General features: G+C 41.7%; 1 protein-coding gene across 3 annotated transcripts in view; it reads right to left on the minus strand.

The window, feature by feature from the left end:
- pcif1 (phosphorylated CTD interacting factor 1) overlaps nucleotides 1-12,819 on the minus strand; it is a 159,995-nt gene that overhangs the window by 82,262 nt on the left and 64,914 nt on the right. For all 3 annotated transcript variants that reach the window (XR_013888786.1, XM_080205106.1, XM_080205107.1), the window contains exons 4-5: nucleotides 5,953-6,084; nucleotides 1,041-1,246 (exon numbers count right to left, since the gene is read on the minus strand). Coding sequence is in view for 2 of the 3 variants with exons in the window: in XM_080205106.1 (XP_080061232.1) it covers nucleotides 1,041-1,246; nucleotides 5,953-6,084 (338 nt within the window). In the remaining variant the exon portion in view is untranslated. The remainder of the gene's footprint in view (nucleotides 1-1,040; nucleotides 1,247-5,952; nucleotides 6,085-12,819) is intronic.

Here is a 12,819-nt window from a genome sequence, read left to right on the forward strand (position 1 = left end):
CATACAGTTCCATATTACTAATCAAATTCTCTCATTTAAATGCTGTTTATATTAGTAGTGTTTAGCAGAACCTGTATATAAAAAAAATTAGAGGCCAAGTTATTGCACCAATGGACCATGGCATTTATACAACTTTCCACTGACAGTCAGAACTGATTTCTTTTGCATCATCTGATACCAACAAGTTTAAAAAAAGATTCCTTTCAATATTCACTCAAACTGCCAACTCTGGATATACTTCTGGAAGTTTTATCACATAACCTCCCATCACTAAAGGCCCCAATCTATCAACAATAAATTTCTCATTTTTGGTATATTTATCATTAGTGGCAGGTTTGTGCTGAAGTATAATGTGGGATTTCCAGCGTGGTCTGAATTGGGCTCTGGACCAAATAACAATGTGATCTGGGCTGTGCTCAGGATCATGCTCTAGATGGAAAAGGACACCAGACATTCAGATACATTAGAAACACAAAGATTGAAGTTCGGGGAACACAGGAAGCTGTTGGTGGATTTAATCACTAATGCTACAGCAATTTGGATTTGATCACTAATCCAGATTGGATTTGATCACTAATCCTAATGCAGACACAATCTGGTAATTAATCCAATTTGCATTTGATCAGTAATCCTATTCCAGTTTAGATTTGATCACTAATCCAGTTTGGATTTGATCACGATTCCAGTTTGGATTTGATCACGATTCCACTTTGGATTTCATCACGATTTCAGTTTGGATTTCATCACTATTCCAGTTTGGATTTGATCACTCATTCAGTTTGGATTTGATCACTCATTCAGTTTGGATTTGATCACTCATTCAGTTTGGGACTACTCTAGTTTGAATTTAAGTAATTAGGGGACTGTCTGTGTTTATTCTTCTGTGTGGGTGATGATTATGCGATGTACAAGTCTTTGCTGATGGACCAACTGATTCCTGGAATGAATAAAATCCACATAACTTTGTGTAACAAATACAAATATGGAAAATGCCAGTGATTTTCAGTCCCTTGCAGTCTGATTTGAGGGTATGTACTTACGCTGTAGGACGGATGGGTGCAGGTGCAGGGATAGATGAGGATGAGGAGGAAGCTGCTGATACTGTTTGTGCTGATGTTGGTGCCAACTGTTGTTTCTCCTCAACTAAATTAGTTCCGCTTGTTCGGGATACAGGTGTGCTGGGAGTGCCAACAGCAATGGGAGAAATAGGAACAATCGGCGTTGTGGGAGTTAATGGTGCATCTATCTGTAGAAAAAAATGAAAATAAAAATAAGATATTATGTTCAATCCCAACATTCTGAAACTGTTAGGCCCAAGGGAAATGATACTCTGAACCCAGTAAAAATAATTGATGGCAACATTTAGCTCTATGTTTGTAGAAACAATAGGTTTCTTTGGGGGAGGCGAAACCCTGGGGATCCAGGTCTGAATCCCACCCCAGCAGTTGGTAGAATTTGAATTCAATAAAAAATATCTGGAATTGAGAAACTACTGATGACCTTGAAACCATTGTTGATTGTCGGAAAATCCCATATAGTTGATGTCCTTCAGGGAAGGGAATCTGCTGTCCTTACCTGGTCTGGCCTACATGCAACTCCAGAACCACAGCTGCCCTCTGAATAAGGACAAAACTGTGTACAGTTTTGGTCTACTGTGTACAGTTTTGGTCTCCTTACCTGAGAAAAGAAAGGGTGCAGAGGAGATTCACTAGGTTGATTCCAGAGTTAAGAGGGTTGGCTTCTGAGGATAGACTAAGTAGACTGGGACTATACTCATTGGAATTTAGAATAATGAGGAGGGAATCTTATAGAAACATATAAAATTATGAAGGGAATAGATAAAATAGAAGTAAAAAGATTGGTTCCACTGGCGGATAAAGTCAGAACTAGAGGGCATAGCCTCAAAGTAAAGGGGAACAGATTTAGGACTGAGTTGAAGAGGAACTTCTTCACCCAAAGAGTTGTGAATCTGTGGAATTCCCTACCCAGTGAAGCAGTTGAAGCTACCTCGTTGAATGTTTTAAGGCAAAGATAGATAGATTTTTGAACAATAAAGGAATTAAGGGTTATGGTGAGTGGGTGGATAAGTGGAGCTCAGAACACAAAAAGATCATTTTATTGAATGGCGAAGCAGGATCGAGCGGCTAAATGGTCTATTCCTACATCTTGTGTTCTAATTAGGGATAGGCATAAATGCTGGCCAGCCAGCAAAGCCCATGTCACATGAATGAATGAAAAAAAGGTGAAATAACTGTGACGGTAGTGCCAAACAGGTGAGAGTGAATAAACAGACCATTTCATGCCAAAGCTAGCATTATTTTCTATTGGTTTCATTAATTTTACCTACAGCCAATGTTTCTGGTAAGCTGAATGGATGTGCAGCCAGACGGGAACCTGCAAATGATAGATAATGTGCTTGAAAGCAATCTAAATGACTACACACTGAAAAGGGCTGGCTGTGAGCAACTATAAAATTTGAAAGGATAATGGCCACCAACCACTCTAATGAAGGCACAAGCCCATAAGGTGAAAATAAAGCAGCAAATGTTATAGATCAGTTGGCTTAATATCTGTTGCCAGAAAATTGTTCGAAGGCTATAAGGACAGTATGACTGAACATTATATTTTTTTAGCTGATCAGAGGAAGCTTGTGTTTGATAACATATTAGCTGGAGAACAGACATTCAGCAAGATGCTCCAACATCTTGATTTGCTGCTTCTTTACTTGTCCCATAACCACCCCACTTTGCCTTGCTCTTTAATCCCTTTTAACACTTAAACAATCCCACTTTTATTCTATTGCAAGGTTTTGATCTTTCCTCTCCCAACCCCCCACCTCCAGCCTTTTCCCTGTCTCAGTACTTGTTCACCAATTAAATGGATAAGTCTCTTTATATCTCCCAGTTCTGATGAAATGTTAACTTTCTCCACAAATGCTGCCTCACCCAGAGTTTCCAGCATTTGGACCAAAAGCTTGGTCAAAGAGGTAGGATTTAGGGACATCTTAAAGGAAAGAGTTATAGAGAAGTTTTGGGAGGGAATTCTGGGGTGGAGGCCCTTCGCAGCAGAAGAAGCAGCAACTAAGGTTGGGGCAACCAAAATCAGAGGTGCTTAAGAGCTAGAATTAGGGAAACATAGTTATCTCAGAGGGCTGTGGGAGACTACAGAGTAAGGAAGAATTTGGGGACAAGGATGAAAATCTTTAAATTGAGATATTGCTTAATCAGGAGCCTACATAGTTCAGTTGGTACACGGGTAACAGGTGAATGGGACTTGGTGCAAGTTAGGAAATGTGCAGCAGAATTCTGAGTAACCTCAAGATTACAGAGAATGGGAGAAGGGAGGTCAGTCAGAAATAATTGGTCCTAGAAGTAACAAAGGCATGGATGAGAGTTTCAACAGCAAATAATCTGAAGCGGGGCATAGCCAGGCAATGTTATTGAGCAACAGGCAGTCATAGAGCTGGCATGGACATGCGGTCAGTAGCTCATCTCAGCATCAAAATTGCAAACAGACTGATACAGTTGTCAGGGAGATGGAAGAGTTGTGGCAGGAGTCAGAGCTAGCGACTTTAGTCTTCTGATATTTAGTTGGAAACAAAATTCTGTCCATCCAATATTGGGCGCCAACAGCAATCTAGTACTGTAGAGACAATGAAAGAGTCAAGAGAATTGTGGTGATGAGGTGTCATGGCTGTCCACAGCATACTCATGGGAACTGACATTGTGTTCTCTGATGATGAAGACGGTCATTAGGACAGATCTAAAAGTAGGCAGGGTGCTTTACTACAAGATTTACTACAATAGTGTGAGGGATGAGAGATTTCAGTTATATCAAGCAACGACAGAAACTAGGTTTCAACAGGGGCAAAAGAGCCAGAGGTGACGTGAGGAAATTAGTTTATATGCAGTTAGTTGTTATAATGGAATATACTATCAGAGTCATAGTCATAGAGGTTTACAGCACAAAAAGTGGCCCTTCGGTCCATCGTGTCTGTGCCAGCCATCAAGTACCTATCTATTCTAATTCCATTTTCCAGCACTTGGTCCGCAGCCTTCTATGCTTTACCATTTCAAATGTTGAGCTAAATATTTCTTAAATATTGTGAGGGTTTCCACCTAAGTCACCATTCAAGGCAGTGAGTTCCAGATTCCTACCACCCTCTGTGTGATAAAGATTTTCCTCAAATCCCCTCATTCCCCTGCCCTCTGCTAAGGGGCAAAGTTCCTTCCTATCTGCCTCAAATATGTCTTTCATAATCTTATACACCTCAATCATGTCCCCTCTCAACCTCCACTGCTCTAACCCCAGCCTATCCAGCCTCTCTTCATAGCTGAAACACTCCAGCCCAGGCAACATCCATGGATCTGCAGTGGACCCTTTCTATTGTAATCACACTCTCTAATAGTGTGGCAACCAAAACTGTAGACAATCCTCCAGCTGTATCAATATTTAATATAGCTCCATTGTAACCTCCCTGCTCTTATATTCTATGCCTTGATTAATAAAGCCTAAGTCATAGAATTCATAGAAACCCTACAGTGTAGGAGGCCATTCAGCCCATTGTGTCTGCACCGACAACAATCCCACTCAGGTTCTATCCCCATCATCCCACGTATTTACCCTGCTAATCTCTCTAACCTATGCATCCAGGGACATAGCAGGTAATTTAGCATGGCCAATCAACCTAATCTGCACATTCTTGGAGTGTGGGAGAAAACCGGAGCACCCGGAAGAAACCAGAGAGACAGAATGTGCAAACTCCATATAGACAGTGGCTCAAGCTGGGAATCAAACTCAGGTCCCCGGAGATGTGAGGCAGCAGTGCTAACAATTGTGGCACAGCCCCGCCCAAAGTATCCCATATGCTTTCTTAAGCACCTTATCTATCTATCCTGCTGCCTTCAGGGATCTATGGACATGCAACCCAATGTCACTGTAGTCCTCTGCACCTCCTAGCATTCTGCCATTCATTGTGTATTCTCTTGCCTTATTAGTTCTCTTAAAATGCATCACCTTACTTTTTAGGGTTAAATTCAATTGCCACTGTTCAATCCATGAGCATACCACCTATATCATCCTGTAATCCTCACTATTTACTGTACCACTAATTTTTGTGTCATCAGTGAACTTACTGATCATATCTCCCGCAGCCAAATCCAGATCATTAATGTACACTGCAAAGAACAAGGGATCCAGCACCAATCCCTGTGGTACACCACAAGACACAGGCTTCCAGTCATAAAAACAAGCTTCAACCATCATCCTCTGCCTCCTGCCACCAAACCAATTTTGGATCCAATTTGCCAAACTGTCCTGGATCCCACAGGCTCTTATCTTCTTCACCAGTCTCCCATGTGGGATGTTGTCAAAAGCCTTCATGTAGACTACATCAATTGCTTGAAAAGGTGGTAGGAACAGATTTAATTAATATTTTCATTGGGAATTGGTAAATAAATTGGAAAGTTTACATGGTTATGGTAAAAAAATTCGGGGGTGGGGCTTATTGGTTAGCTCTTGCTGAGGAGCAGACAATGATGCAAATCAATTCCTTTTGTGCTGCACTGTGTGGAGTCTGCACGTTGTCCCCGTGTCTGCGTGGGTTTCCTCCAGGTGCTTCAGTTTCCTCCCACAGTCCGAAAAATGGGCTGGTTAGGTGCATTGGCCATGCAAAATTCTCCCTCAGTTTACCCAAACAGGTGCTGGGGTAGTGACTAGGGGATTTTCACAGTAACTTAATTGCAGTGTTAATGTAAGCCTATTTGTGATACTAATAAATAAACTTTAAACACAATGATATGATTCTATATTCCAACTTGATTTCACTTATATTACAAAAACTCATTTAGACTGCAGCTCTGATTTGAATTCTGGGTCTCCAGAATAAAGAGAGTACAAACAAGTGTGAGAAAATGCAATGTTCTCTTTTTGCAGACATTAGGGAAAACCTACCCGGGGTTTTTTGAAGTTATTTGCTGACTGCTGCTGCATATCCTCAGAATGCCGTCGTTTCCGTTGTCCATTATCAGCTGCTGAATCTCCTTCACCTGATTCCACAGTTGCATTTAAGCCAAGAGGATCAGACTGCAAGAGAGAAAAAATACTAGTTACACGACATGGATAGGACGACGCAGATTCTTCCATCAAATCTGTAGTACTGCCACATTTTGTGTTAAACACTAAACATTGTTTAAAACTCTGAATGCACTATGCTATATCCTCTATGAGCGCAGTTCCCAATCTGTGGGGTTGCAGATTACAAGTTCCTTTTCACCTAAGCTGCACCCAACACCAAGGCTCAGGGGTAAGTTTGACGTCAGTAATAAGTAAATTATTGGAAGGAGTTCAGTCACTAGGTATACATGGAGAGGTAGTAAATTTGACTAGACATTGGCTCAATGGAAGAAGCCAGAGAGTGGTAGTGGAGGATTGCTTCTCTGAGTGGAGGCCTGTGACTAGTGGTGTGCCGCAGGGATCAGTGATGGGTCCATTGTTGTTTGTCATCTATATCAATGATCTGGATGATAATGTGGTAAATTGGATCAGCAAATTTGCTGATGATACAAAGATTGGAGGTGTAGTGGACAGTGAGCAAGGTTTTCAAAGCTTGCAGACAGATTTGGACCAGCTAGAAAAATGGACTGAAAAATGGCAGATGGAGTTTAATGCAGACAAGTGTGAGGTATTGCACTTTGGAAGAACAAACCAAGGTAGAACACACAAGGTAAATGGTAGGACACTGAAGAGTGCAGTAGAACAGAGAGATCTGGGAATACAGATACATAATTCCCTAAAACTGGTGACACAGGTAGATAGGGTCGTGAAGAGTGCTTTTGGCACACTGGCCTTTATAAATCAAAGTATTGAGTAGTGAGGCCGAATTTAGAGTATTGTGTACAGTTTTGGTCACCTAATTACAGGAAGGATATTAATAAGGTTGAAAGAGTGCAGAGAAGGTTCACAAGGATGTTGCAGGGACTTGAGAAACTGAGTTACGGAGAAAGGTTGAATAGGTTAGGGCTTTATTCCCTGGAGTGTAGAAGAATGAGGGGAGATTTGATAGAGGTGTATAAAATTATGATGGATAGAAATATGTGAATGCAAGCAGGCTTTTTCCACTGAGGCTAGGGGAGGCAAAAACTAGAGGGCATGGGTTAAGGGTGAAGGGGGAAAAGTTTAGAGAAAATATTAGGGAGGGATTCTTCATACAGAGAGTGGTGGGAGTGTGGAATGAGCTGCCAGATGAAGTGGTGAATGCGGGCTCCCTTTTAAGAAAAACTTGGACAGGTACACGGATGAGAGGGGTGTGGAATGATATGGTCCAGGTGCAGGTCAGTGGGACTGGGCAGAAAAATGGTTCGGCACAGCCAAGAAGGGCCAAAAGGCCTGTTTCTGTCTGTAATGTTCTATGCTTTTATGATTCTATGGGTGTCACACATTCATGATGTGGATGTGCCGGCATTGGACTGGGGTAAACACATTAAAAAGTCTGACAACACCAGGTTTTAGTCCAACCGATTTATTTGATAGTAAACTCACAAGCTTTCGAGGAGACTCCCTCTTCGTCAGGTGAATGGAGAGTTCTGGCCTCGGACAGAGCATATAAAGCATAGACAGTTTACAGATTACTGATTAGAATGCGAATCTTTACACCTAACCTGCTGTTCAAGTCCTAAAGTGGCTGACAATGTGTGTGGAAGGAGCACTGATCACAGGTTAAAGAGATGTGTATTGTCTCCAGACAGCACAGTGAGTGAGGTGTGCACACATGAGGACGGTCTCAACAGGGATCTTGGGTTCATGTCGCACTATCTGTAACCCCCGTGACTTGCCTGGGTTTGCAAAACCTCACTCACTGTGCTGTCTGGAGACAATACACATCTCTTTAACCTGTGATCAGTGCTCCTTCCACACACATTGTCAGCCACTTTAGGACTTGAACAGCAGGTTAGGTGTAAAGATTCGCATTCTAATCAGTAATCTCTAAACTGTCTGTGCTTTATATGCTCTGTCCGAGGCCAGAACTCTCCATTCACCTGACGAAGAGGGAGTCCCCTCGAAAGCTTGTGAGTTTACTATCAAATAAATCGGTTGGACTAAAACCTGGTGTTGTCAGACTTTTTACTGTGTCACACATTCAGCAACCTCTCAGTCTCAGGAATGTTTTTCCTCTTCTCAACAACATGTACAAGTGTCACTTGCAAGGCCACACTCCAACTCAGCTGTGCATGCATATGTGTGTGTAACCTCTGGGGTCACATTATTTTTCAATTATTAAGATGGGGTCAAATTGGAAAACAGTTTGGGAAGCACTGCTCTATTTGCACTGAAATGAAATAAACTCAGTCAATCAAATATTTTGGAAGTCTAATCACTCACGTAATGTAACATGGGAGGTAGGAAAAACAATTTGTGCATAAGAACATCCCAGTTAATCTGCTTTAGTGATGTATGCTGAGGTAAATATTATCCAGGGCACCAGGAGAACTCACTTGTTGCTTTTACAAATACTGCCAGGAGATAATTTATATTCACCAGAGAAGGCATCAGTTTAATGGCTTAACTAAAAGCTCTGAAAGTGCAGCACTCCTTCAGTACTTGGAGCGTCAACCTGGATTTTAGGCTAAAATTTCTTGAATCCTTCATCCTGAGTCAAAGGTGAGAGTTCTAGCAAGGAACCAAGGTCAGCACCTTGTTCACAGGATATAGAACTTGAGTTTTGGTATCAGATAGAAACTTAGGCCAATTTGACAAAGGTCAGATGTGAATGCAGGATGCCCTGACCCAATACCCAAGAATGGTTCATACTCAGCAGAAAATACTAATTATTTGCTGTAGGCAATGAAATTGAAAATAATTTTGTTATATGCATTTATTACAAGTCTAAAACAACTTAAGGGAAATAAATTAAATAACATACCACTCAGTTACCACAGTTACAACCTTCCTCCATTCTCAATGTTTACTACCATCATCATTATGTGTCTATTAGCAAACATACTGTTAAAATCCTCATATAATGCTTCCTTTCATCAGCCCAGTAACCTGATTATAAACTTGCAGTTAGAACACCCTATATCCACCTGATGAATGGAACATGTCCCATTTCAGATAACCAAGGAAAATTTCATGCCTGTGCTAATCCTTAACTGCCAACTAATACTGCAATGCAAGTCATAAAAGAGTATGCTACTATTCAAGGCAGCTGTTCATATTTATGAAGGTTATTTACCAAGTGTGTTTGGAGGCAAAATATGAGCTTACAAAACTGGAAGCAGCTTCAACATGACAGGAAGAAATGCAGACTGACCAAAAGACGAAATGGCACCATGATGAAATAGGCAGCAATGTTGCACTCTCTGCCTACAGAACTGGGTAAGACACTGGAGAATTGTGCAGGGGAGTCTAATACTAGACTGAAAGCAAATGAAAGCTAAAGATGGAACATAATGTAGGACTGTGCACTTTGGTAGGAAGAATAAAGAAGCTGAATATTATTTGAATGGAGAAACACTGCAGAAAAACGGCAGTACAGAGGGATTTGGGGGTCCTCGTTTATAAATCACAAAAAGCTAGCATACAAGTTCAGCAGGTAATAGGAAGGCAAATGGAATGCTGGCACTTATTTTGAAGGGAAGGGAATAAAAATAGGGAAGCCTTGCTGAAATTATACAAAACACTAGCTAGACCACACCTGGACAGTGAAGAGTCTTGGCCTCCTTATCTAAGGAAAGGTATACTGGCACAGGAGGGCAGTCCAGAGAAGATTTGCTAGATAGATCCTGGGTAAGAGAGATTTTCTTATGAGGAAAGCTTGAGTAGGTTAGTCATGTACTCACTGGCGTTTAGAAGAATGAGACCTTTTTGAGACATATAGAATTCACAGGGGCTTGACAGGGTAGATGCTGAGAGGTTATTTCCCCTTGCAGGAGAGTCTAGGATCAGCGGGCATAATCACAGAGTGAGGCGTTGTCCATTCAAGACAGAGAAGAGCAGGAATTTCTACTCTGAGGGTAATGAATCTGGAATTCTTTACTGTGGAGAACTGTAAAGGCTGAGTCACTAAATATGTTCAAGACTGAGATAGATTTTTAATCAGTAGGGGTATTAAGTGTTATGGGTATAAGGCAGGAAAGTAGGGTTGAGGATTACTTCATCAGATCATTCATGATCTCACTGAAAGGTGGCGCAATGGGTGGAATGGCCTACTCTTCTCCTATGACTTATGCAGAGTGTATTGGTAACAATGTTGCCTGTCACACAGTACTGTAGCATTGGTCACTCTAAAGCTGGAAAAATCAAATCAAAAAGTGCCTGCGTGCTGACTGACTGGCAGCTTGAAAATCCAATTTAGCACAGCCATTGCTAAAGTAGGTGCACCAGGATGTACACATACGAGTTGGTGGCATCATGGCAGGTGCAGCCACTCTTGTATCTGCAGCTCTCTGGGTTAAACCTCCTCTCATTTTCTATCACTGATGTAGAATCATATAGAATCTCTGACATAGGAACCTGTCTGCTCAGTCCAGCAGGCCTGTGACAGTGTATTCATTCTATTTCCCTCTATCCACCCTCACCCCATATCCCACTTGACATGATTACTATGATTGAGCCTCCTAGTTGATGGCACTGGGGCACTCTGAGTTGGCTGTTACACTAATACCAGAGGAAACACTGTGCAGGTCTCATATCCTTTAAGGATTCACTGGTCTGAAGCACTATTGGCAAGAGTTTCCATACAGTCAATTTGTCAGTAACTTCTGTAACAAATGATTCAGCTCCTGCTCTCCATATACTGTCATAGTTGGATCAATAAATCCTTAAACATTCAATACAAAAATAAATCAATATATCAAAAGTTATCTGAAAGACAAAAAATACACAACCTTAATCTCAAATCATTTTCTTTACTCTTTTCAAATTTGAGCTGCAACCACCTTCTGTTTAACAACACTTTAAAACGAGGGCAAATAGCATTGAAGAGGACTTCAGACCAAACACTGATAATATGAACAGGCTGCCTTAACTTCCTTACTCCACAACTGGAAGCACGAAGAGGAAAACTCCACTCAGAACCAGCATAGAGCACCTGAAATGACCACAGATGAAAGAACAGGGTAAACCAGCCAGCTTTCAATACCCAACTTCCCATCACCCAATTGTTTGACTACAGCCAGTGATACTGATTCTACTGGGAAGATACTAAGTGCTCCAGTGTACCAAACATCTACAGCATGGGCCGAAACAGAATAAAACTCCTGCTTCACTGTCCCCATCAAAAACTCCCAGGATAGGTACAGCATGGGTTTGACACAGACTAAAGCTCTCTTTGCACTGGCCCTATCAAACACTGATGTAGAGATGCCAGCGTTGAACTGGGGTAAACACAGTAAGAAGTCTCACAACACCAGGTCACACCTTCCACACACGTGACAAAGGGACACCGTTTCTGAAAGCTTGTGGGATTACTATCAAATAAACTGGTTGGACTCTAACCTGGTGTTGTGAGACTTCTTCCTATCACACTCCCAGGACAGATACAGAACGTGGGTTGGATACAGAATAAAACTCTGTCTACAGTGCCCCAATCTCATTGAGACAGCCCTGCATAATATTTTCCCGTTTCCCACAGTAATCGTCCTTTGCCCTCTATCAGATGATTGCCCATTTAGACGCACTTTCATACAGAGTTTCCACTGTGGATGGAATCTGCAGAGGATCATTATCGCTCTCAGCCTGCGCGGGATTCAGAGCCAGGTATCAAAGGTAGTAAGATAGTATTTAACGCACTGTATCAGCTTATTCCCCTTTGTTAACTAACTACATTACACGGACCTGCTGTCCATGCCCATTATTATCTGCTTTAAGGTCGGGTTTACAGCATTCACGTTTGTCTTTATCCTTACTGCAATCTGCTTTTACATCCGAGTAGCTTCAGTTCACACACTAGAAGACGAGGCAGTGGAGGGTGGATAATCAATAGCTGCAGTGATGCGGCCTGCTTTTGTGCAGTTTGATGTGAGACACTGACTGCCTTCTGTAGCAGTGTAACACAGGAGAGAACTGTAAAACATTTCCATTTGATTTGCTGCTGGATGCTTCATCATTTTCACAGCAGGTAAGCCCCCTTCTGTCATTTGCACTGTGAATGTAATAGGTGACTGAAGGTTTCAGTATTGTTTGAGTGACTGGGATGCAATGTTGTTGTTGAGAACCTTCCCACCAGTAATGGAAATGCTAACTTCTTTAATTAGCATTTTTATTAAATTCTCAGTTCCTTGGTAACAAGCAGCTTTGGTAGTGGTGGCTGATGAACAATTTCTCCTGTTTTCTGACTGTATTAGTATAATGGAGTTATGAGAGTTACCTGGTGTTTTTTCTAAGATTAAAAAACAGAAATTGCCTCTGAATCAAGAAACTTCAGCCATACAGGAAAGGAAAGCTGTTTCCTGGTGACTAAATTACACAGTTAGCACTAAAGCAATTCCATCTTCACCTGCTGACACTCCAGAATCACCACATCTTCATCTGCCATTCAGGCCTACCAGAGCCTCAGGCTTTCTTATCTCTGCTTTCCCATTGCTCTCCTCACATTGTTTGACAGTTCTTCTCTTGCCTCAATGAAACAAATTCCACATTTCTGGTCATAAAGCAGCCCCATATATCACAGCCATCACAGAGATTACATAGAAACAAAGGATGGGAATTCTACCAAAAAACAACAAGAGTATTGTTTCCAGCGAGATGTTTTGCACCGGTTGTGGGGTGGGGAGAGTATGTGCCAACATACGGCTGCGTGGAGGTTGAGGCGCCATCTTC

This window comes from Carcharhinus amblyrhynchos, chromosome 16 (assembly GCF_965287045.1).
Source record: "Carcharhinus amblyrhynchos chromosome 16, sCarAmb.v2.hapA, whole genome shotgun sequence".
Lineage (NCBI taxonomy): Eukaryota > Metazoa > Chordata > Chondrichthyes > Carcharhiniformes > Carcharhinidae > Carcharhinus > Carcharhinus amblyrhynchos.